At 48.9% G+C, this 23,676-nt stretch overlaps 1 protein-coding gene across 2 annotated transcripts in view; it reads left to right on the top strand.

Moving 5' to 3' along the window:
* LOC147582328 (xanthine dehydrogenase/oxidase) overlaps positions 1–20,368 on the top strand; it is a 57,835-nt gene extending 37,467 nt beyond the window's left edge. For both annotated transcript variants that reach the window (XM_086700305.1, XM_086700304.1), the window contains exons 20-36: positions 81–177; positions 1,155–1,279; positions 2,064–2,197; positions 2,615–2,702; positions 3,825–3,911; positions 7,526–7,717; positions 7,887–8,032; positions 8,815–8,896; positions 9,448–9,543; positions 10,827–10,955; positions 11,624–11,698; positions 13,199–13,251; positions 14,961–15,075; positions 16,107–16,172; positions 16,436–16,624; positions 17,917–18,093; positions 19,382–20,368. In XM_086700305.1, coding sequence (XP_086556431.1) covers positions 81–177; positions 1,155–1,279; positions 2,064–2,197; positions 2,615–2,702; positions 3,825–3,911; positions 7,526–7,717; positions 7,887–8,032; positions 8,815–8,896; positions 9,448–9,543; positions 10,827–10,955; positions 11,624–11,698; positions 13,199–13,251; positions 14,961–15,075; positions 16,107–16,172; positions 16,436–16,624; positions 17,917–18,093; positions 19,382–19,432 — 1,902 coding nt within the window. In that variant the 3' untranslated portion in view covers positions 19,433–20,368. The remainder of the gene's footprint in view (positions 1–80; positions 178–1,154; positions 1,280–2,063; positions 2,198–2,614; positions 2,703–3,824; positions 3,912–7,525; positions 7,718–7,886; positions 8,033–8,814; positions 8,897–9,447; positions 9,544–10,826; positions 10,956–11,623; positions 11,699–13,198; positions 13,252–14,960; positions 15,076–16,106; positions 16,173–16,435; positions 16,625–17,916; positions 18,094–19,381) is intronic.
* The last annotated feature ends 3,308 nt before the right edge of the window (positions 20,369–23,676 follow it).

Below are 23,676 nucleotides of genomic sequence, written 5' to 3'. Positions count from 1 at the left end.
ACAGCCTCTCTTCCCCCTGGTGGGAAATAACCTTTCTTCTCCTGAAAGTCTGGTCACTGAATCGTCTTTGTGGTCCTCAGGATGCTATAGCAAAAGACTCCTTTTATGAGCCTGAGCTGAAGATAGAGAAAGGAAACCTCACGAAGGGGTTTTCGGAAGCAGACAACATTGTTTCAGGTATGGCCGTGCCATACAGTCCTGGGGTATGGGCTGGCCCTGGTTTATGAATTAAATTCAAGAGCTGGACCTTGAGTCCTGGAGCAGGGGAGTGAATTTTTACCAGAAGAGTCCTCCTGATGTTTGTAGCAAAATAGTGGACAGTTGGCAGGGAAAGACCCTCTCTCTTTTTTTAAATTTTTAAATGTTTATTTATTTGTGTGTGTGTGAGAGAGAGAGAGAGAGAGAGACAGAGCATAGGCTGGGGAGGGGTAGAGAGAGAGGGAGACACAGATTTGGAAGCAGGCTCCAGGCTCTGAGCTGTCTGCACAGAGCCCTACAAAGGGCTCAAACTCACCAACTAGGATCATGACCTGAGCCGAAGTCGAACGCTTCATTGACTGAGCCACCCAGGTGCCCCTAGACCCTCTGCCATCTTAATGTCCACCTCCTGTCTCCAGGTTACATATGAGTATGTGGTTCTGGGTAGCTGGGAGTGTGTCGGATTTAGAAGGCTGTCCGGGGAATTAGTGGCTACAGGTCCTGGCCCTCCCTGTGGGCCTGCGGGGCACCCGTCTGCTGGTGACATCCCTTTGGGTATTGTTTCCTACATTGTCCATAGTGTATTCCTAAGCCACTGGTGAGTCAACTCTGCAACTGGCCCAATAGCTTCCGTTCCAGAAGATGCTCTCATTTTTAGCTTTTCAGTCACATCTGTTAATTCCTTCTTTACCATTCTCCAAATTTTACCAAAGAGTTTGAAGGTCTGCAGTGAAAGAAAGCTTCATGCCTGATGCATTTTGGTATCATTCTGGTTTCTTTGTTGGGGTGGGGGATTTGGCTCCCCCAGGTGGCTAAGGCTTTGAGACCCTTTTCACCCCTGCTGGGAACCTAGAGGTACCAGTGTGTGAGCAGCTGGTTGCTGCCCAGGGCCCTGGCGAAGTGCACTCTCCTTCAGCAAACTCTGGATCACCATGGGGGTCACATTGCCTCCCCAGGCGAGTTGTACATTGGTGGCCAAGAGCACTTCTACCTGGAGACTCACTGCACCATCGCTGTCCCCAAAGGCGAGGCAGGGGAGATGGAGCTCTTTGTGTCTACACAGAACACCACGAAGACCCAGGTACCGTCCTGTGGGTCAGCTCCAGGGCCTGGGCATGGCACTGGGGAGCTTCTGGCCAACTAGGAGTTGGTGATGTAGGACATGGGAAAAGGGAGATCTGGGCTGGTGCTGAAGGGGATCTGAGGGTAGTGGTCCTGGAGCCAGACCCTATCAACCAACAAGCTTGTGTCACTGAGTTGTGACATAACCTTTCTTGGTTTCCTCTTCCATATAATGGGCCTGGTAGGGTGTTGTAATGACTAGTTGTTTACTACTTGGATGGCATCTAATAAGAGTTGGTTTTTATTTTTCCAGTGAGATATGGCCTTGGTCAAATCATATCCGATCTCAGGCTCCTCATCTGTAAAACGTGGGTGATGGGTTTAGTGATCGCCACAGAGACCACTAAATTATCTGTGGCAGCTCAAATATGGCGGCTCCCCATTTCTCTATTGCTGGTAAGGCGACAGTACCGGCCAGCATTTTGGGCAGCTGGTCCTACCCCCACAACTCACCAGTTCTTGGCTGGATGAAATGAACTTTGGCTCTGAAAGTCTGCTGTGGCCAGCCGCTGAACCCCCTTGCTAGAAACAAGTGTCTGAATTCAGTCTGCAGTGACTAATGAGTGTTAGACTCCAGCACCTCGAGATCAAGGGCTGCCTGGGGAGGTGAGGGGGATTCAGGAATCAAGGAATTTCAGAATTGACGGCACTAATTAGGCTTGCAGAGGGCGGGCGGCTCTAGGTCGGGGTGAGGTAAGTCCAGATGATGTGTTCAGTGCAAGTAATTTTTCTTTTGTCCACAGAGCTTTGTTGCAAACATGTTGGGGGTTCCGGCAAACCGGATTTTGGTCCGGGTGAAGAGAATGGGAGGAGGCTTTGGGGGGAAAGAGACCCGGAGCACTGTGGTATCCACGGCAGTGGCTCTGGCTGCATACAAGTGAGTCCCCCTAGCCAGCTCAGAGAAGGAAATAAGGCTGCCTCTGCCAAGAAGGCTTTCTAGATTTTTCCCTTTTAGAAGCAGATTTCCCTTGCTTTGAATTTTCACAGCCTTCTGCTTTTAGAACTCTTGGGCATTGGGGTGAGGGTAACACCATCTGTTTCTTTGTGTTCGATGCATGGATCCCTGTTTAGCCTCCCCTGCCTGCGCGTGAGGGCCCTCAAGGCAAGGGCACACATCATATCCTTACATTCCCCATGTGTCCAGCAGCTTTATTTCTAGACAGTGAAGCAACCCAGCCCCAGTCTGCTTGTGCACCAGGTGGAAGAAGAAGTCTCCCATGCTTCCTCCCTGAGACCCAACGACTGGGCTGTTGCAGAAGCTCCCAGGGTTCTAACCTTCTGATGCCTCCCTTAGGACGGGCCGCCCCGTGCGCTGCATGCTGGATCGTGACGAGGACATGCTGATAACTGGTGGCAGACATCCCTTCTTGGCCAGATACAAGGTTCTAGTTGTCGGGAGCTATGTCGGGGCGGAAGGGGAATGCCATCTCACTGGGAAACCTGGAGGTGAAGATCCAGGGATCCTGGGATGTACTCTTACGTTTTTCACGAATACCTGTAGAAGTTCAAAGAAGAAATAGCAATGAGAAAAATTTTAATCTGCCAGCAGCCACATAGAAGGGCGATGCTGGCCGGCCACTTCCCTAGTGAGGTCACAGCATGGTGTTTACACCTTTTGTGAATTTTCTCTGCCCCATACCTAGTCTTTCTCCTCTCAGGGTCGGAAGCATTAGTTTTCAGCAGCCCTGGGATAAATCCCTCCTGCAGAATGACCTAATGTGTTCATAGCCAGATGTAAAGATCAGAATGATTACTTTGTAATTTACAGTGAGAAATAAAGCTTCCAGGTTGTTAGGGTGGGCACCTGCTCCACCAGACCAGGGGTGGGGTCCCTTTGCTGAGTCTCTGTGGATGACCAGCATCCTGTCCCTCTAAACACTAGTACAACCTGACAGATCCCAGTCTGGGAGCCCTTTCTCTCCATTAGGTGGCTTTGAACATCCCCCTGTGACCTCTTCTCGTTTTGTTTCATGATTGAACTCCCCCGAAGGGATTATATTTCCCTTCTTCCCAAATTCTTGCAGACCTGAAGAAAGTCCCAGGTCCTTACTTATGAAACGGCCTATAAAATTTGTTCTGATGGCTACCTGAGGTCAGGGATGTGAAAGCATATTCCTGCTTCTTGTGCACATTCCTGTTTGTTGTGCACATTCCTGGTTGCTGTGGCTTGCTGGCCAAAATGTGTGAGGCGTATCTCCAGTATCTCTCTGTTTCTCTTCCCGGCTCTCCCTTCTCTGCCTCCTCACTCCCTCTCGTAAAATCAGAGCCAGTGTAGGTAGAAGGAAGGGGGAGCGTGGGGAGAGGGTGTGTCCAGGGTTGAGGCCCCATGGAGCGTCACTGGAGAGATGTCAGGTCCTCTCTGCTTCACCTGTTAGCTCCGGTGACCTTATTTCCATGGTATGATGTCTTGTTCTTTCTGCTTCCTCCGGGTAGCATGAGTGGGAGGGGATGACTCAGGTTAGGCAGAGGAAAGGGACTATCGAGAACTCTCTCCTTTTCATCAGGTTGGCTTCATGAAGACTGGGAGGGTTGTGGCTCTGAAGGTGGAGCATTACAGCAATGCGGGGAACACCCTGGATCTCTCCCAGAGTGTAAGTAGGATGCACCCATGCCTCTGGGTGGGGGGTGACTGGGAGGTCACGGGCAGGCCCCACAGCCCCACAGGCATAGGCCTCCTCACTTCCTGCCTGGGATTATTGCAGTAGCCTCCCCGTTGGTCCCCACCTTGAGGCTCTCCACCCCTGGTTAAGCTCTAAAGCACAGAGATAATCCTATTACTTTTCTGATTGGAAATTCTTCCTTTGGGGTGCCGGGGTAGCTCAGTCAGTTAAGCATCATCGGATTTCAGCTCAGGTCATGATCTCACGGTCTGAGATCGAGTCCTGCATCAAAAAAAAAAAAAAAAAAAAAAAATCATAGTAATAATAAAAAGAAAAGGAAATCCTTCCTTATTTTTCAGATATTTTGCCAAGCCAGCCAAGTCAGTTACAAAACTTTATGCAGAGTATGGTGACATTGTATGTATGTGTCTGTAAGATGAATATACCTCTATTATAGATATAATGATGTGCCTGGAAAATTCCAAAAGAACATATACTAAACAGTGATTGGATGGGTTGAAGGGAGGGGCACTCACTGTCATTTTCTTTGTAACATATTTTTGTGATGTTTGAATTTTAAGTAATGAATTTCTTTTTTTTTTTGGTAACAGTTTCACTGAAATATACAATTTAAGGGTTTTTAGTAAATTTTAAGAATTATGTAACCATTATCATACTGTAGTTTTCGAACACTTCCATCACCTGAACGTGATCTCTTTCCGTCACTCCCGTTCTCACCCCCTACCCAGCCCAGACATCCACCAATCTACTTTCTGTCTTTATAGGTTCTCCTCTTGTAGTCCATTCATATAAATAGACTCTACACTGTGTAATCTTTTGTGTTCGGCTTTTTTTTCTCAGGATTGATTATTTATTTATAGTTTTATTTATTTAAGTGATCTCTGCACCCAACATGGGGCTCAAACTCACAAGCCCGGGATCAAGAGTTGCACGCTTCTCTGACTGAGCCAGCCAGGTGCCCCTCAGGATAATGTTTTAAGATTCCTTAGTCCTTCATTCTTTTCTCTTGATAATATTTCATTATATGGATAGGCCATTTTTTGTTTTCTACTCACCACTTAAAATACTTTTGAGTTGTTCCCTGTTTTCAGCTTTTACGGGTAAGGCTACTTTGAACATTCTCATACTAGTCTTGTGTAGACATGAAATTTTGTTAATCTGTGTTAATTTTGTGTTAATTTTATTAATTTTGAGATTACCAGTTACCTTTGTGGTACTACTTTTTATAACTATTTTAAATCCGAATTTTATAACCATACTAGGTACAAACGCGTAGATTTTTCTTCTAAAAGTCAGTCAGACATTTCAGGGCAAACAGAAGTTCCTGTTAGCCCCCACTCCCCATGCCACTCCTCTTTGCTAGGGGCTAACTGGTTCCATTATAAAACTTCACACTTCAGATGCAGTGTAAAAACTGCTCAAAAAAAGCAACACATTTAGTCTTCTCACCATTTGCAACCTGGGCCTCTTGGTGTTTTGGAAAAATCAGGTTGAAAAAGATACAGTGCTTGTCCCCAAAGATCTTAGAAGCTTTTAAATCCAATCCAGCGAACATTTATTGAGTGCCTAGGGTGGCAACATAAAGAATAGGTGGCATTGTTTCTGCCCCAGGAAGTTCACAGTACGGTGGGGGAGACAGATAACAAAAGACAACATGAGGTGTGCCTGGGTGGCTCAGTCAGTTAAGCATCCGACTTCGGCTCAGGTCATGATCTTGCAGTTTGTGGGTTCGAGCCCCGCATCAGGCTCTGTGCTGACAGCTCAGAGCCTGGAGCCTGTTTCATATTCTGTGTCTCCCTCCCTCTCTCTGACCCACCCCTGTTCATGTTCTGTCTCTCTCTGTCTCAAAAATCAATAAACGTTAAAAAAAAAAATTTAAAAAAAGACAAAATGAAATAGAAGTATGAGTTAGAGTGCTAAGGGAAAGCAAAAACTGAATTAATTGAGACATACTCAAAACATCTAGGATGACTAAGACTAAAATAGTCAAGGGCACAAAAAACAGCCTGTGAGAGAGAGAGAATATACATGGGGAAGTAAACCAAACCCAAAATGAAACGAACAAATAAAAGCTGCCATTGATCTCATCAGGAAGATGAGTTATTACACCTTCAAGAAAGAATAGGAGGCCATAAACAAGAAGCATTTGGAGAATAAAAACTAACTCTGGTGAGATAAAACTCTGAAAGCAAAAGGGTTGAAAGACACTTCAGCAAATCTCTCCAAACAAAAGAAAAAAAATACAGAAAAATTGGAAAGAAAATACAACGAAATTCGAGGACTAGTCCAGGAGACCCAAACGATAGAAATTTCAGAGAGAAAGAATGGAAACAAGAGAGAGGAGGAAACTATCAAGAAGTTACTCAAGAAATCTCCCCAAACTAATGGGCATACATTTTAAGATTAAAAGAGACCATCCAGTAACAAGCACAATGAGGGAAAATAGAACTATGCTAAGTTATATCACTGTGAACTTGGAGAAACCTGGAGATAAAGATTTTACAACTTGCAGGGAGGAGAAAAACACAACTATTTCCAAGAACTGGAAAGACATCGATTGGATTTGTCAATACTGGAGAGCTCGAATGCACTACCAAAATGCCTTCAGAATGTTGAGGGAAACTGGAAAACCTAATTCCAACCAAGAATCCTATATATATCCAAATCATTAGTTAAGGGTAAGAGGAGAAGAAAGACATTTCAGACATGCAAGTTTCAAAAATGTACCCCATGAAGTATTTGACTCTTTAAACTACTTGCCGTACAACTTCAATGGGAAAAGAAACTGCTTTAAAAAGAATTCAAGGCTCAGTCGGTTAAGCGTCCGACTTTGGCTCAGGACATGATCTCGTGGTCCGTGAGTTTGAGCCCTGCATCAGGCTCTGTGCTGACAGCTCTGAGCCTGGAGCCTGCTTCAGATTCTGTCTCCCTCTCTCTTCCCCTCCCCCACTTGTGCTCTCTCTATCATTCAAGAAAATAAACATTAAAAAAATTAAAAATAATTCATAAAATCACCTCTTTTCTTTTCTTTTCTTTTCTTTTCTTTTCTTTTCTTTTCTTTTCTTTTCTTTTCTTTTCTTTTCTTTTCTTCTTATCTTCCTTTTTTTATAGAAGCAACTGACCAGTCCGAACTGGAAGGGCTTCCCCAGGGAGGAACTGAATGAGGATGTTAGTAGATGGGAAAGGTGCAGGGGAGGGCGGGCATGTCAGGTGAGAGTAACATGTAGTCAGAAGAGAGGAAAAAATATATTGGGGAAAAGTCATAAAGAGTCTTGAGTTCCATGCTGAAAGATGTATGAACTTTACTCCGAAGAGATTAAGTGCCATTTTTAAGCAAGAGGTTGACACGAAATGACCTTATGTTGTAGTTTGAGGCAGAGATTAGAGGAGGGAGAGACACAGAGGCCAGGAGCCCAGTAAGGAGTCTGTTGCAGTACCAGAGAAGAAATAATTTGGGCCTGAGGAGGAGCAGTGACCAGTGGGGCTGGAAAGGCAAAGATGGGTGCAGCCCTCAACATCCCTTTCTTGAGGAGCCAATGAAATCGGTGCACTGCTGTCTCCCATTTTGGTTTCCTCTGCTGCAGATAATGGAACGAGCTCTCTTCCACATGGACAACTGTTATAAAGTCCCCAACATCCAGGGCACTGGGCGGATGTGCAAGACCAACCTGCCCTCCAACACGGCCTTCAGGGGCTTTGGGGGGCCCCAGGGAATGTTCATTGCTGAGCATTGGATGAGTGAAGTCGCAGTGACCTGTGGGCTGCCGGCAGAGGAGGTAAGCTGGGAATTTGGTGGCACAGGTTAACCTACTTTGAGGGGACATTGGCTTTGTGTCTTGGGCATCTCCCACGGGGGCAGAGGAGAGGGGTTGGAACCTTTACTTTAGGTTGTATCCGTTCATCTCTTGCCACCAACAAGGCCTCAGTGTCTCTCTCCTTGCAAAGGTGCGAAGGAAAAACATGTATAAGGAAGGAGACCTGACCCACTTCAACCAGAAGCTTGAGGGGTTCACCTTGCCCAGGTGCTGGGAGGAATGCCTAGCAAGCTCTCAGTATCATGCCCGGAAGAGGGAGGTTGACAAGTTCAACGAGTAAGCACCGGGAGGGGAGGAGTCTGATATTCTGGCATTCTCTCGGGTTTCATATCCTACAGCACATTTGCGATACTCATAATACCAAGCTAGTAAGATGCTTGAGGGTGCTGAGTTTGCTGACCCACTCCCAGCCATCTCTTTAAGATACTCAAATGATTTGTTCAGCCTGGGGGCAGATGGGCATATACAGCCTGCACTCAGTATCATAGCCCATTGATATGGTTCACCTTTACACTCATCTGCTGTTGGAGCACACCAGCCGAGGACTAAGAACACCACAGTGATGCAGCAGCCTCTAGCATGAATCTATCACTGTGACCTTACAGTCACTCCATTTTCTTAGGCCCCAGTTTCAACATCTGTAAAATGGGGGTAATTACACCGGCCCTCTTTCCTCACTAAGTTACCCAGAAAACCAAACAGAAAGCACAGAGAAGGTGTTACCACTATCATCAGTGAGTGTCATAAGTGACTGTCTTCCCTGGTACAGTCACAGCACCCTGACTCTGTTTGAGCTCCACTCTGGGAGGAAGTTTTGATACTTTCAAGTGCAGACCCTCAGGGATGGGTCCTCCTTCAGCGCAGCTGAAGAACACAAATCGCACCCCTTTTTCATTTGGTTTGCCCAACTGGGGCACAACTCAGTTATGATAAGTACCATGTGGGCAGCTCCAAAGATGCCTTGTTCCAACTTTACAAAGATGTTGACTGAAACTACATCTAAGCTGACACAACCATGATAGAAAATGTTCTATGCAAATCTTCCTTTTTTTCTCCAGGGAGAATTGTTGGAAGAAGAGAGGGTTGTCCATAATTCCTACCAAGTTTGGAATAAGCTTCACTGTTCCTTTTCTGAATCAGGTAATTGCCTTGTATAATTTTGTGCCTCTCCACTGGGCTGGGGCCCCATTTCCCTCTCTGTCTGCACTATCACATGGGAAAGGTCGTTGTGGCTGGTGCCAGAGCAGAGTGGAGGGGCTCTCTGCTGTTTAAATGGACTTGAACTTGCATATCCCTATTTGTCCAGGATGTCACAGGTCAGTGAGGGCAGCACGGGACTCAGAGATCTGGGGTCAACTCTCAGGTCTCCTTCGTCCTGACTGAAGGGCTACAGACAGCTACTCTGCCTTTCTGATCCTATGGCTTCATCTGAGAATGAGCACAAAGACATTTGACCTCCTTCCCTCTGTGGAAGACACACAGAAAGAGAGAGAGTGGAAATTTTTCGGGAACTGTTGAAGGGCTACATGATTAAATCACAAGATTCACGGTGCTTTAATTGGAGTCTGAGGCTTTAATCCAAATGCTGCTTCCAGTTTTCTTTCTCCTGGGCTCCAGAAATATTGGCCCCAAGCATCTGGCTGAGTTAGGATTGACCCAATTTTGTGTTTGGAATCCTTCTCTTCCTGTAGGCAGGAGCCCTGGTTCACGTGTATACAGATGGCTCTGTGCTGCTGACCCATGGAGGCACTGAGATGGGCCAAGGCCTTCACACCAAGATGGTCCAGGTGAGCAGCCTGCACATGGGGGGGTCCTCTCTGACATCATGGCATCCACGTGCGGGAGGACGCTATGAGCAAGTGAGTGGCGGCACACCTTAGAAGCAGAAACCGGCCTCAGCTGTGGTCGGTCCCGGCTCCGCTGCCCATTTACGTGTAACCTCGGGCAAGTCTTCTCCCCTCTCGGCCTCTGTGTCTTCCTCTGTGCAAAGCGGTTGGCCGGGTGACCACTCAGGTCACTTCCGTTACCCACATTCTAGGGCCGTGGGGTTGTGTTGGTTTACAAGTTGCTCGGGAGCTTCTTGGGAGTAATCTGAAACTGGCCCCTGTACTCAGAGGGCAGAGGCAGACAGAAAAAAGAGGCCCAGGTTGGCAGGTCACAGTTTTAAGATGCAAAGGGAACTTACCTGAGAGGCTTGCCTTGGGTGGCAGCAAGACAAATGGATCCCTACCCCCGCCCACCAAATCTTAAAAGTTTGTAGGGAGAGAGGCCTCAACTGGGTTGAGCCAAGTTACTGTGCAGGTGTTCTCAATCCCACGTCATCATCTCGAGGCTGTATCCTAGAAGCAGCCCCTGGGAGCCAGAAAGGCAAGCAGAACCCACATTCCAAGGACAGGGGAAGTGGTGAGGAGCCTCTGATCCTTTGAGTCCAGCTCATGGGTCAACTGGTGGTCACATTTAAAAACAAATGTTTATTTATTTATTTTGAGAGAGAAAGAGAGCATGAGCAACGGAGGGACAAAGAGAGAGGGAGAGAGAGTTCTGCACTGTCAGTGTGCGGAACCTGACTTGGGGCTTGAACTCATGAACTGTGAGATCATGACCTGCGCTGAAACCAAGAGTAAGACACTTAACCAACTGAGCCCCCAGGGAGCCCCCCGGTAGGTCACATATTTTTGGTGACCTTCCCTAACACTATGTAAGAGGCTGTGTTGTGTGTATAAAGGTTTCCCCCACACAGAGGAGCTAGGACGTTGGAACTGGAGTAGACTTGGAACACCTGCTTAGCTCATGGACTGGCCAGAGTAGATTTTTTAAAAAGCCAAGGTTAGCTTTAGAAAGCACTGCTAGTCACCATTAGGATTATGAATTTTTTTATGCAACAAAATCACTCCATAATGTTCTGCTTCAAATTGAGACAGATATAAGAACATCCCAGTCTCAATAGGCTTATAGCTTATAAAATTATTTTATTGCCTGTAATGATGAACCTGAAACGGTCTTGGGGAGAAGGCAACCAAGCCCCATGCCAAGCCTTCCCTGAGAAAGTGATGTTGTCTCCTTTTCTCAGGTGGCCAGCAGAACACTGAAAATCCCCACCTCTAAGATTTACATCAGCGAGACAAGCACAAACACCGTGCCTAACACCTCTCCCACAGCTGCCTCCGTCAGCACTGACCTCAACGGACAGGCCGTCTATGTAAGGAGCCTGGGGAGCCAGCAGAGCTGAGGGCCAGTCAAGGGCTTTGGGCCCAGAGAGCTCACTGGGGTGGAAGCTGGAATGGTCCTTATAGGCTCTTTGGCTGTGGCCATGCCTTTGGCTGTCTTATCCAAGAGAATGCTGTTCCTCCCAACACCATGTTGAAAGAGAGACCTAAAAGCCACAATCACTTCTGTCAAAGTCGAGAAGGATGAGTGTAGTATGGGGAGGAGACTTGGAGAGTCCCAGGGGACGTTCTGGAAGGACATACTCCCCAGTGTTAGAACTGGCCACAAGACCATGGACTGAAATTGGAATTTGATTTTGCAGCTGGCCGGGTCCCACCAACTTACTTCTCTTTCCACATAGGGGTTGTAATTAACAGAGGAATTTGATGGGAGAAGTCAGTTCCTTTGGGTTCCCTCACATATTTCATCTTCTGTAGCCTAAGAACCGGGTGTTCTCCCAGCAAGGGCCAATGCCAGTTCCTGTGGCAGGGTCCTGGAGTGGAAGCCACCCAGTCATTCTTAAGACGGTGGCAAGACTCTTTGAGTGGCACCTTGGGCACAGCATTACTTGGAGGTAGCCTTGCTGAGGCCCTTGGGATTTTGCCTGGGCCAGGAAATACGGAAGACTGATATGTCTGGTGTGTGGGCATGTGTTCTTAGGAAGCTTGTCAGACCATTCTGAAAAGGCTGGAACCCTTCAAGAAAAAGAATCCCAGTGGCTCCTGGGAAGACTGGGTAAGTGTGAGCTGATCCAACGTGCTTTTGAAGAGGAGAGAAGTTAAAGGCAGGTTCTCTGTCCCTGCCGCAGCAGGAATAGGTCACGATCTAGTCCCAGAGGCAGAGAAGCTGAGTGGTCCGTAGGGTTTCACAGCACAAGTAAATGCTCCACCTTGCTGGGCCCCTTTCTCCATGGTTTTCATAGTGGAGGGAAGGCACTGGAGGAAAACTTCTGAGCCAGGATCTTGACAACCCCATGGCGACTGGGGCTTTGGCTGCCCTGAGCCTGAGAAGGTAGGGCGACCGCTGAAGGTGCCTGACTCGGGCCTGGTTCCGTACCCCGCTTGTCCTGAGGCTTGAGGAGTCTGGTTTTCCTCAAACCTGCTCTCAGAGGGCTGCTTCGCAGCACTTCCCCTTCCTCAGCTCTGGAGTCTGGGTCCACTGAGGCTGCATCTGTGAAGGAGTGGGGAAAAAGACATTTCCCAAGAGTTTATATCCTTCCTGTGGTTTTACAAGTGGCAGGCAAGCCACTCTTCTCATCACAAGAATGAGCCCAGTTCTCTGGTTTCTGGTTTGGTGCCTGTGTGTCGGGAACCCTCAGAGGGAAGCGTTAAGGAAGTCTCTCTCTGGGGGCAGGCGGGGGGCTTCATCTCTTCCAACAAGCAGACATCTCAGTGGCAGCCCTGCTTTACCATCTCCCAGAGTAGGGTTGGGGTGGGAAAGTGAGCACAGTGGGAACATAGAAAATGAGCCCACACCTGACCCACCTCAGATTGTACTAGTCTCCCTCCATAGACTCAAAGAAAATAAGCTATTTTTCTCAGACCCACTCACCTTACATGCCGCACGTGACCTCTACTTCCCTTCCTACACTCACAGATACCGCACACATAAATACCCCATGAATGTAGGTTGACTTTGGTAGTTTGGATTTTTAGCATGGAGACCCAGAGAGGCAAACTTGAGCTGGTCGTTGAGGGGAGAAAATTATTGGGACAAGTACAATGCAGGAACCACACGAATGGAGGTGCAGAGGTGTGGGGACAAGGAAGGACTAAAATACATCAGTTTGGCTGGCATGGCGATGACGCGCGGGCAACATAAAGCCAGAGAGAGGATTGGGGTCCTTAATGTGAAGCATTTGCTCTATGGACAATGGGGAGTCAGCCAAAATTGTAGAGTAGGCGAGTGATGTAGGCAGTATGGTATGTTAAGATGCTCACTGTGATTGGGTTGGGCTACCTGGCAGCATGGGCAGGCTACGTGATGGGGGAAGACCAGTTAAGAGGCTACTGTAGCCCCCCAGGCTTCCAATGGCGGGGACCTAGTGCAGGTGAGAGCACAGTGCGGTCACCCAGTGCAGTGAGAATGTGAGGCAGGGTGTGGAAGCGAGGACCACCGGTACAAATAGTTGGTCAGCTTCCGGAGGAGGAGGGGAAGCTCATGAAATCTTAGTGCTGGGTCAGGGATTCTGGCACCCATGCTAAGCCCTTCCTGTTGTCTCTTTGCTCTCCTCAGGTCACAGCTGCCTACCTGGACGCAGTGAGCTTGTCTGCTACCGGGTTTTATAAGTAAGGACAATGCTGCTGTCACCCACCTCACAAACTGTGGTCATCCTAGCCTCTGAAGTCCCCTCCCGCACCAAATGCTCTCAGCCTTTGGTCAGCAGAGAGCAGTCCCACCGAGACGCTTCAGTGGACTTGTGTCAATTTCAATTGAAAGATGCTCGGAAATACCTGGCATTGCCAACCTATGTGCCAACGAGGCAAAAGCATGAGCTGCCATTAAGAGAAGACCTGTGTTCTAGTTCTGGTCTTAAAGTGTACCATTCCATTTGGAGAAATGAGGGATTCTCTCTGAGCCCTTTTCCTCATTTACGACGTGGTGGGACCATCCTCCCTCGGCATTCCCCTAGACCCAGGGCTGTCTGCTGTGTGGCGTTCCCCTTGTGTGTTAGTTACTCTGCTGTGTGCGTTGGCTTTCTTTACGGAGGCTTTCCTGGGACAGAAAGAGAGGAAGATTTAGAACACTTGGTCTCGTTCCAAAGCGCAGAGTTCAGGGGAACTTGACGTGGGACTTGGAAAAGAGCACACGCCTTCTGCTACTTTGAACTCCAGTAGCAGTAAGAAGAGCTAGAGACCCCGCCCAGTTGACGTAAAGGCTGGAAGAAGATGCGATCCAATTTGCTATCTCCCATAAGTTCTAGTTTTCTCTGGAGAATTTAATTAGGACCTTTTCTTTCACAGATCAGTGGGTTTGGGAAAATAGTTCAGTATGCATTTTAGGCAAAGTCACGTTTTGCCAGTGCTCCCTGGGTTATGTGACATTTGACCTGCACAGGCAGAGATTAGAGCAGATGTTCTCGGACGTTCTCGTTCCGTTGTCAGAGTTGGTAAGACTGGGTAGGATACAGGAACACCCAGGTGAAGATGATGACCTCAGAGGTCAAAGGAGGTGGTGGGTTCTCCTGGGAGAAGCCTTTTCCCTCAGCTCCGAGTTGGTTTTGTTTTCATGCAGATTCCGATCCCTTCAGCTCACGTTATTTCTGGGTCATGCGTAGAAAAACAGAGAGGCAGAGTACTGTGAACTCCAGGTGGGAGAATATGCACGCACACACGTGTGGCTCGTGTGAACTTGGAATTGTATAAGATACTCAGGATCAAAGAAGAATAACGTAGAAGAGAGCATCTGCTTTTATGAATAGCACTTTCCCCGAATCATTTGTTGACACCGAGAAGGGGCCAGTAGCCGAGGAGAAATGCAGGCAAGGGGTTAAAGGTACACCCAGGCTGACATGAGATGCTGACCTTAACTCTCCCCTGGAGAAAGGTGAGCAGCAGCCCAGGAGGTGGCACAGGCAGGGGCTTTGGTTCTGAGAGCTTGAACTCTAATCCAACACTTCCTTTGGGTGTGGTTTTCGTGTCCTTCGTGAGCTTGGGCAAATGTGTCACCTGCTTCTACCACACAGAGGCGGGCACACGGATACTATACACCCCTGGGCTGTACAGAAGGCGTCACATAAGGGCCATTGGCAGATCCTAGCAGACATGAGGCAAGAAACTCTGGAATACCTGGGTTTCATTAACAGGTCCAAAATATTAAAAACACGTGGACTCTTTTGAAGGGCAGCTGCATGAAAAAATAAAACCTGTGGAGTCTTAGGATTTTGTGGGACAAGCTGTGTGTGTGTGTGTGTGTGTGTGTGTGTGCGTGTGTGTGTAGGTGGGGGGGGGCATGTTAATCTTAATACATATGCAGTGTTTTCTGTTGTCTCCTCCAGAACACCCAACCTTGGCTACAGCTTTGAGACGAACTCTGGGAATCCCTTCCACTACTTCAGCTATGGGGTGGCTTGCTCTGAAGTGGAAATCGACTGCTTAACAGGAGACCATAAAGTAAGACGTTTGCAAAATCTTAGTACTAAGTTAGGGGAAAGAGAAGAGAAACAAGTGAGTTGCAAACATCAAGAACCAATAGAGACACACTTTCTGGCTGGGAGAATAATGTGTGATGTCACAGCCTGGCAAACTTCCGATGAAGGACCAGAGAGTAAATATTTGAGGCTTTCTGGGCCACAAAGACTCTGCCTCAACTACTCAATTCCATCACTGTAGCACAAGATCAGCCATAGATGTATGCAAACAAATGGGCATGGCTGTGTTCCAGTATGATGTGATTTGTGCACACTGAATGTGAATTTCTCATAGTTTTCACATGTCGCGACATATTCTTATTTTTGTCAGTCATCTAAAACCGTAAACACCATTGGGGCACCTGGGTGGCTCAGTCGGTTAATGTCCGGCTTGGGCTCAGGTCATGATGTCACGGTTGATGGATTTGGACCCCACATTCGGCTCTGTGCTAATAGCTCAGAGCCTGGAGCCTGCTTCAGACTCTGTGTCTCCCTCTCTCTCTATCCCTGCCCTGCTCGTACTCTGTCTCTCTCTCTCTCTCTCTCACAAATAAACAAAACATTCCAAAAATTGTAAGAAAACGTAAACACCATAATTAGCTCACAGGGCCTACAAAAACAGGGCACAGACTGGAATCAGCCTGTGGAATGTAGTTTGTTGTCCCCTTCCTTACACTATCTGTCCAGACTCAGGTTCCAAGTCCCAGGAGCCTGGGAACCAGCCTTCCTGCTCATGGGTGTGTGTGTGTGTGTGTGTCCACAGTTCCTTCTGATCGCCTGAAGAGTGTGGCCACTCCCTTCCCCTGCCTAGTGGTCACAGACTCAAACCTCGGCATTCACGATACCAGTGCAGACTGACAGGGATAGGAGCACCCTGCCTGAGCATGCCCGGGGCACGCTGCTTCTGAAAGTCCTATCTGGGTTGACACAATAATTTAAGGGTCACTGAGCCCCATCTATCATTCCGCACATTCCTTTCTTCTCACACTATTTGTATTTTGCCATCCACTTTAGAACCTCCGCACAGATATTGTCATGGATGTCGGCTCCAGTCTGAACCCTGCCATTGATATTGGACAGGTAAGGCACATGGGTGACCAGGGTGGTCATGGACTTGGCCAACCTTCAGTGCTAATGCCTTTGCTCTGCCTACACCGCTGCCTGGCGAAGGCCCAGATAGCTGATCCCAGGCCGGGCAGGAGCCAGCTGGGCTGTCTGCAGAGGGCTGTGTTCAGCTTCTTTCCACACCCACTCCCCGTGGGGCTTGGCGCCTATTGTGGGAAGCGGTATCTGTCCTTGGGGAGGGGGAGGCAGAGTGGCCACGGTCTCTGTCTGGCCTGCAGGTAGAAGGGGCGTTTGTCCAGGGCCTTGGCCTGTTCACCCTGGAGGAGCTGCACTACTCCCCGGAGGGGAGCCTGCACACCCGTGGCCCCAGCACCTACAAGATCCCTGCGTTTGGCAGCATCCCCAGTGAGTTCAGGGTGTCGCTGCTCCGTGACTGTCCCAACAAGAAGGCCATCTATGCGTCCAAGGTACTGTTGCCCTGGGTCTGCACTGTAGGAGGACATGGGGGTAAGACCCACCTACCGCGTGGGTCTGCAGGGGCCTTGTCTGGAAGAGACCAGGGTGCTTGACACGAGTTTTGGTGAGGATGGTGGAGCGACGGGCAGTCCCTGCCTGGGAAAAAGAAAACTGGGATGACACCAGCTCTGTGTGGTCAAAGCCAGCTCCTTTGGGCGCACTCGGAGAGATGCCTTTCATCCAGTCCTGTAGGTCAAGTCCTGACTGACATCTGTGTCTCAGGTGTGCATCTTGAGCTTGGTCCTAAAGAGGACCCCACAGGTACACACCCCTCCCTGTTATCCCTTAAAAATAGCACATTCACTGCAGATGGGGCAATACTTCTGTGCAGACTCTCGTGCCTCCTTCAGTGGCCGGCACCTGACTTGAAACTCGATCTGCATGCCTCAAGGATTAGAATCATCCCTTATTTCCTCCCGGTCCCCAGTAATTATGAAAACTGGTTGAAAATCCCATAAGCTGATTGATACCGTCCTAATCTAAGAAGGAAAACACGTAGTCACTTGTAACCAGTGAAACATACCCATTTGTTCCTTTCATGATTTACTTCACCGTGGTTGGGTCTGGGAGACTTTGTGATCTCGCCATCGACTCTCATGCTTTAGCATGCCTTGGGATCACTGCAGGCTCACGAAAAAATACATTTTGGTGAGACCTGTCCTTAGAAATTTGATTCAGGAGGGCTGGAGTAGGACCCTGCAACATGCATTTTTAATAAGCATCTCTAGTGCTTTTGATACATGGAATTTCTGGTCAGTGCTTTGGGGGAACAAAACCAACTCTGCTAGAAAATGTTCAATTCCTACTGGTCGTGATGCCTAGATTCCAGACGACGCTGTAAGTATAATTAGGGTGCCTACAAGTATAATTAAGGTGCCTGTAAATGTGGGTGTCAGAGTTGCAGGTAGAGGATTCCCCCAGCCTTATAACTGTGAGGAAGGGTCCAGATTCATGTCAGACACTTTGTCCATAAAATATAATTATTTAAAACAGCTTTGAATGGTACATTTTCTTTGCATGGTGTCATCAGAGAAAAGTGACACAGTAAGAGTTGAGAACGCCATGGAGGTTGAGTCATTTACCAGATTGATTGTTCTCAGCCCTGAAGAATTATGAGCAGCCTTCCTGTCTTGCTGGCCGTGGCCCGCTGGGGCTGGCTGGGGTTCCTGGCATCTCCAGCCCTCCTGGCGCAGAGGCTGGGGTCCTGTTGCCTGACTCCCTGTCCTGCGCTCTGTCCGCCCAGGCTGTCGGCGAACCGCCCCTCTTCCTGGCAGCCTCCATCTTCTTCGCCATCAAGGATGCCATCCATGCAGCTCGAGCTGGGAACCCGGATTGTAAGACGAAGAAGCTTTTCCAGCTAAACAGCCCCGCCACCCCGGAGAAGATCCGCAACGCCTGCATGGACCAGTTCACCAGGCTGGTATGAGGCCCCTCGAGCGCCCACTCCGTTGGGGGGAGGCCGGGCAGAGGCGGCCCATGCAGAGAGGAGAGCGGGATGCCAGGCTCCCTGTCCACTGGGCAGCCTTGGGTCCTCGCTGCCTTCCTTGTGCCGTTGAGGCACCCCCTCGATCTTGCTGGAAAAGAGCAAGAAATGAAGTTTGTAGCTGGGCTTCCTCAGAGGAAAGAGGGCTCTTTGGTGCACAGCTGTCAACCACAGATTTAATTTTTTCCCTTGAAGATGGGGGTGATGGGTAAACGTCCAGTAAAGCCTAGTCTTTAGCGTCCATCACTAGCACTTTGGGGACCCTTCTTTGCGAAAGCCACCGTGTGAGTGCTGTGGAGACAGAGACAAAAAGCGGAGTTAAGGAATTGATTAGATGCACCACGTTCGTTCTGCGATGACTACATGCCATCCCGATGCTGGCACACACGGGTGCCCACAGAGACTTTGTGGTCTTTTAGGAAACCAGCTAATTGTATTTTGCGGTGGCTGGTTACGACCTTAGTGTACATAGCAGCATGTAGGAGGAATTCTATGGTCTTTGGACCATGGGAAGCGCTTCCATGATACTTGTAGTGCACAACGCCTGGCCACAGAGGACCATGCAGGGACAGGTTCTTCCCCTGTTGCCTCTGAGTTGTGCTGAAGCGGGCTCCGCCCACACAGGACCCTCCAACTGCCGTTGCAACAGCAGCCTCTGTTGAGTTAGCAGAGCCAGATTCTTCCTGATAACCCAAGTTGGATTTCCTCCTGGGTATTTGTGGAAGATTTGTTGGGCCTTTTTGGTTTAGAGGTGAAATGGGTACTCGTGGACCAAAAGGGTTCCAGGCATGGGAGGTTGCGGGAGAGTCTTGAAAGCAGGCCAATCTGCCTTTTCAGGCCTCAGCAGCAAGGGTGAGGGAGACCGAGGGGTCCCCAGGTAGGCCACTGTCATCTGCCAATAGCTTTAGCTATGGGGTAAGATCACCAGACCACGTGTCGAGTTTCCAGGCAGCGAGGATGCCCATAACTCTGCAGCAACCTTCCCACAGCCCAGAACCTTCTCACCATGGCCACATGCTGACAGTTTCCCAAACCCTTCCCCGGGAGACTAGGCAGTTAGGGGGCCCTGACCTGGGGGCACTCCCAACAGCTGAGACTGCAGAGGGATGGCTGGCCTTGGAATGGTGGCCGGCAGTGGTGGGAGGTGGCATGGGCATCCGAGTGGGCAACGTGTCCTGTGCTATGGGAAGACCCTGGTGATGAGTTTTCTATCATTCCTTCCTAGTGTGTCACTGGCACTGCAGAAAGCTGTAAGCCCTGGTCTGTGAGGGTCTGACGACAAAGCCCCCAGCAGAGGCTGCTTATTATGCGCGGGAGTTTCCATGGAGCATGAGACATGACATGCCTGCAGAACATGATCTATACATGTCATGGGGTGACGGTGCTGTGAGTCATCAGGATGATGTGTGGAAGCACACGGAATGCATTGGAAGATTTTGGTTTGTTTTCGCTGAAGATTTTGATCAAAAATATGGTTTGCAAACATAATGATAAGCAAATTCAGAACTCTTAGGCCCACGTGGCTAATATGCAATGAGAATCTTTGTATGTCTGCTTTAATCATGTATGTCAAATAGGTGTACGTGCTCTGTCCCAGCTCACAGGCAAGGCTGTATAGCCTCAGATGCTGACAGTGTCTGTCCTTCAAAGAAGATGCCCCCCCAGCCTCCGGAAGCTTCCATCCTAAACCAGAAAGTCTTCCCTTCAAACCAATGAACATCACATTATAACCGCTGACCCATAGTCAACTTTGCAATGGGACAGTGGGGTGAGATTCAAATCCCTAACCACCTTTGATCATTGAAGACAATAGACACTGAAACGAATTCAAGGTTAATCTAACCTTGTTAAGTGGCAGCAAGGAAATTATTCTATACCATCCAAAGCCGACCAACACATTAACTGAGCACCTACAATGTGCTAGGTTTCTTTCTCTTCCCCTTTGTACAGTAAAAGAAATCAGGTTTAAAATGTTTCACTCGAGGGGCTCCTGAGTAGCTCAGTTGGTTAAACGTCTGATTCTTGATTTCGGCTCAGGTCATGATGTCACGGTTCGTCAGATCGAGCCCCGCGCCGGGCTCTGTGCTGAGAGTGCACAGAGCCTGATTGGGATCTTCTCTCTCTCTCTCTCCCTCTGTCTCTGCCTCTCCCATGTGCGTGTTCTCTCTGTCTCTCGAAACCAATAAACTTTATAAAAAATTAAAAATCTTCATTCGTTGCCAGAGTAATTTCCATTTAGAAATCACGCTACGAAAATCAAGATCAACCCGAAGAATCACAGTCAAGAAGCCTGGGTTCTCATCCCAGCGGCGTCTCTATCTGTGTGACCTCAGTCTGTCACTTCTCTTTTCTGTGCTCTTCCTTACTCTAGAAGGAAAGAACTGGACTGGACTAATCTCTAAGGCCTTCCCTGGCTCTGAAAGTCTATAAATACACGACCCGAAAACTTCAGTTACATAAGGGATCTGCAGCTATCAGAGACATGGCTCCCTTACTGTGATGTGACATCTGGGCTTATTGAACTCTGCTTCGATTCTCCCAAGTTCTAGAACTTGGTAAAGAGCACAGGAGAGGAGCAAGCATCCCTCTAGCTGTTCCCACAGGTGATTTCGTCGCTGTATGGTGCTGGGTGAACGATGTGACATCATCCTGCGCCTTCACTGCTCCAAACACCCAACCTTGTCCCAGATGGGGCCATGACTCTGGCCACGGAGGGAGAAGAGGGGAAACCATACAGTTGAGCCCAGCGCTTGATGCCACTAAGAAAAGAAACGGTCAACTGGTTGGCATGTGAGAAATGCTTATTAACCATCATGATCTCACCAAATGCGAATATCTGCCATACCTTAGCCAGTCTTCATTTCTAGAGAACACAGGCACACAAAACACTCACACACGTGCCCTCACACTACACACACACACTTTCTTACAAAATTCCTTTCCTCAGAATAGTCTAGACATGCCAGCCGTGTTACAACACAGTTAAAAGTGAGGAACATTTTATTTTATTTTATTTTATTTTATTTTATTTTATATGTAATTTATTGTCAAATTGGTTTCCATACAACAATCAGTGCTCATCCCAATAGGTACCCTCCTCAATGCCCATCACCCATTTTCCCCTCACCCCACCCCTCCCATCAACCCTCAGTTTGTTCTCAGTATTTAAGAGTCTCTTATAGTTTGCCTCCTTCCCTCTCTGTAACTCCCCCCCCCCCCATTCTCCTCCCCCCTGGTCTTCTGTGGAGTTTCTCAGGATCCACATATGAGTGAAAACATATGGTATCTGTCTTTCTTTCCTGACTTATTTCACTCACCATAACACTCTCCGTTTCCATCCACATTGCTACAAATGGCCAGATTTCATTCTTTAAAAGTGAGGGACAGTTTAAGTTGAACTAATAGTTCCATGGAGATCCATGCAGGTCCGTTTCATTGACTATCTGGAATGTTCTAGAACATTTGGACAGTAGCCCAAGATGGAGATGTGTCAACTGTTATTAGCCAGGCTGTAAGCACTGGATGATGACTGTGAATTCTCTCCTGAGCTTAGCAACAGAGGCAAGGCAGGGTGGTTAAGAAAATCAAACAAGCGAGCGCTCTGTGCGCTGTACATCACTGTTATGCCGAGCTGGTGTTCTCAGACACCTGGCCTTGCCCTGCTGTCCTAACCTGTAAACCTTCTGGAGTCTGTGAGGCAGGGTGCCTGGTGTTCCTGCCAACAGCGCCTGCGGTATCGCACCGCGACCTGCAGAGGGCGGAAGACGACCGGACACGAGACCAAAGCCTCCAGGGGCACCACCTCTGGGATCAGTTACCAGGGAACTGACTGAGCATCTCGGAGTGGACCGAGTGTCTTCAAAGGCCCCTCCAGGAGTTGGACCTAAAGCCGACTTAGGGCTTCAGAATGGCAAAATCTCCGCCAAAGAGCCCGTGGCAGTGAGCTTTTGATGCGGGGCTAGTATGGGGAAGGGAAAGGCAAGTCTTCTTTCCTGAGCATCTGCAACTTGCCAGATGCTACATTTCGTGCTTTACCTGCAGGGTTTCCTTGAACCCTCCCAGGGGCCTTAAAGAAAGTGTTCACTGAATCTCTGAAGGAGAAGCCCTACCCGCAACTCCACAAAGGACTTTCCAGTCGGGGGTGTTTACTGCTGGGGAAACACCACAGGCGGTGCCCTCGGCGAGCCTGCTGTAGACCGGGAGTCGTTGAGCCTGACAGCGTGGACTCGGGCTCAGCAGGCTGGCAGAGGCTGCCGGAGGCCCCTGGATGCTATCTCTTCCCCCGGAGGCGGTGTTGGGTTGTAACGCTGGCGTGGCCAAGCTGCTGAACTGTTGTCCAAAGGCAGCTGAGGAACGTGGCCCTGCTCCAGAGCTGGGGTGGCTGGAGGGCCAGGATGGAGACGACAGGATGCATGGAGATCACAGGAGGAACCCCAGGCAAAGGCTGGGAACAGAAAGGGGCCTAGCCTATCGGTTTAGGACTGGGAACATCCCTGAGCCTTGGTTATTTTTATCTGTAGCCGAGGGGGAGCCTGGAAACCATTTGCTGCCTATTTTAGGTCCTGGGATAAGGCTATTTGGAACATGTAGCTTCCTGGACCTGCTGAAGCTTGACATCATCCTGCGGCCCCTGGGCCCGGAGGCCTGCCCTTTCGTTTTGTCTCTATCCTGAATTAGAAGAGTACGCGTTCCCAAGGCAGGAGACAGATCTTGTGACAATCTTGTCACCTGCAACACAGCAGCCCATGGATGGAAGGGGAAATATGAGGCTTTGCCCCTGAACTGGCCCAGCCCTGGTCTTGCACCATCCCCCAGATCAACTCAGCGCTCTGGAGTGTGGGTACCATCAAGGTCAAGCTCTTTGTTTCAGACCTGAGAAACCTAAGCCCAGAGAGGGTAATTGACTTGTTTGGGGTCCCACAGCCCTTCAGCGTGGAGAGACACGGGCTTACGACAAGGGTGCCAGATTCCTGGTCCAGACTCTCCAAATCACACCTCTGCTCATCAAGTGGGCCTTCTCTTATGCAAATGGGTCAGATTTCTGGGGGGTCAGATAGAAATCCAGTTATGCTGGTTGGGAAGAAGATATGGAAGGCTTGGGGCCCAAGACAAACACTGTGGCAAGGGGGGCAGGATGCTAAAATGGGATTCTTTCTTAAGCCCCACGGATTGGAATAAAACAGTAAGTGGAAAACATCCCCCTCATTCCAGAGTGAGATGCTCAGTCACCTACGCAAGACTTGTAGAGGGGGTGGCTGGAAACGGAGTCATTTAGCTCATCCCCTACCTCCAGGAAACAAAGGGTTGAAATGGAATTTGAGAGATTGGAGAGAGAGGATTTCTCTGAAGATAGCAAGCTGTACATCCTCCCTGCCAAAGAGGAGAGAGAGGGGTGGGGTGGGAGGGGGAGAGAGAGAGTTTGTGTGTATTATAGGGGGAAGGTCTCCCCAACCAGGCCATTGGAGGGGGAGTTTCCAGTGGACCACTCAAGGACCCAAACCGTGACCGTCGCTTGAGAAG

The sequence above is a fragment of the Puma concolor genome, chromosome A3 (assembly GCF_028749965.1).
Source record: "Puma concolor isolate L17-30 chromosome A3, mPumCon1.1.hap2, whole genome shotgun sequence".
NCBI lineage: Eukaryota > Metazoa > Chordata > Mammalia > Carnivora > Felidae > Puma > Puma concolor.
Note: the sequence above shows the minus strand (reverse complement) of the source record. Positions and strands in the feature narration are given on the sequence as shown.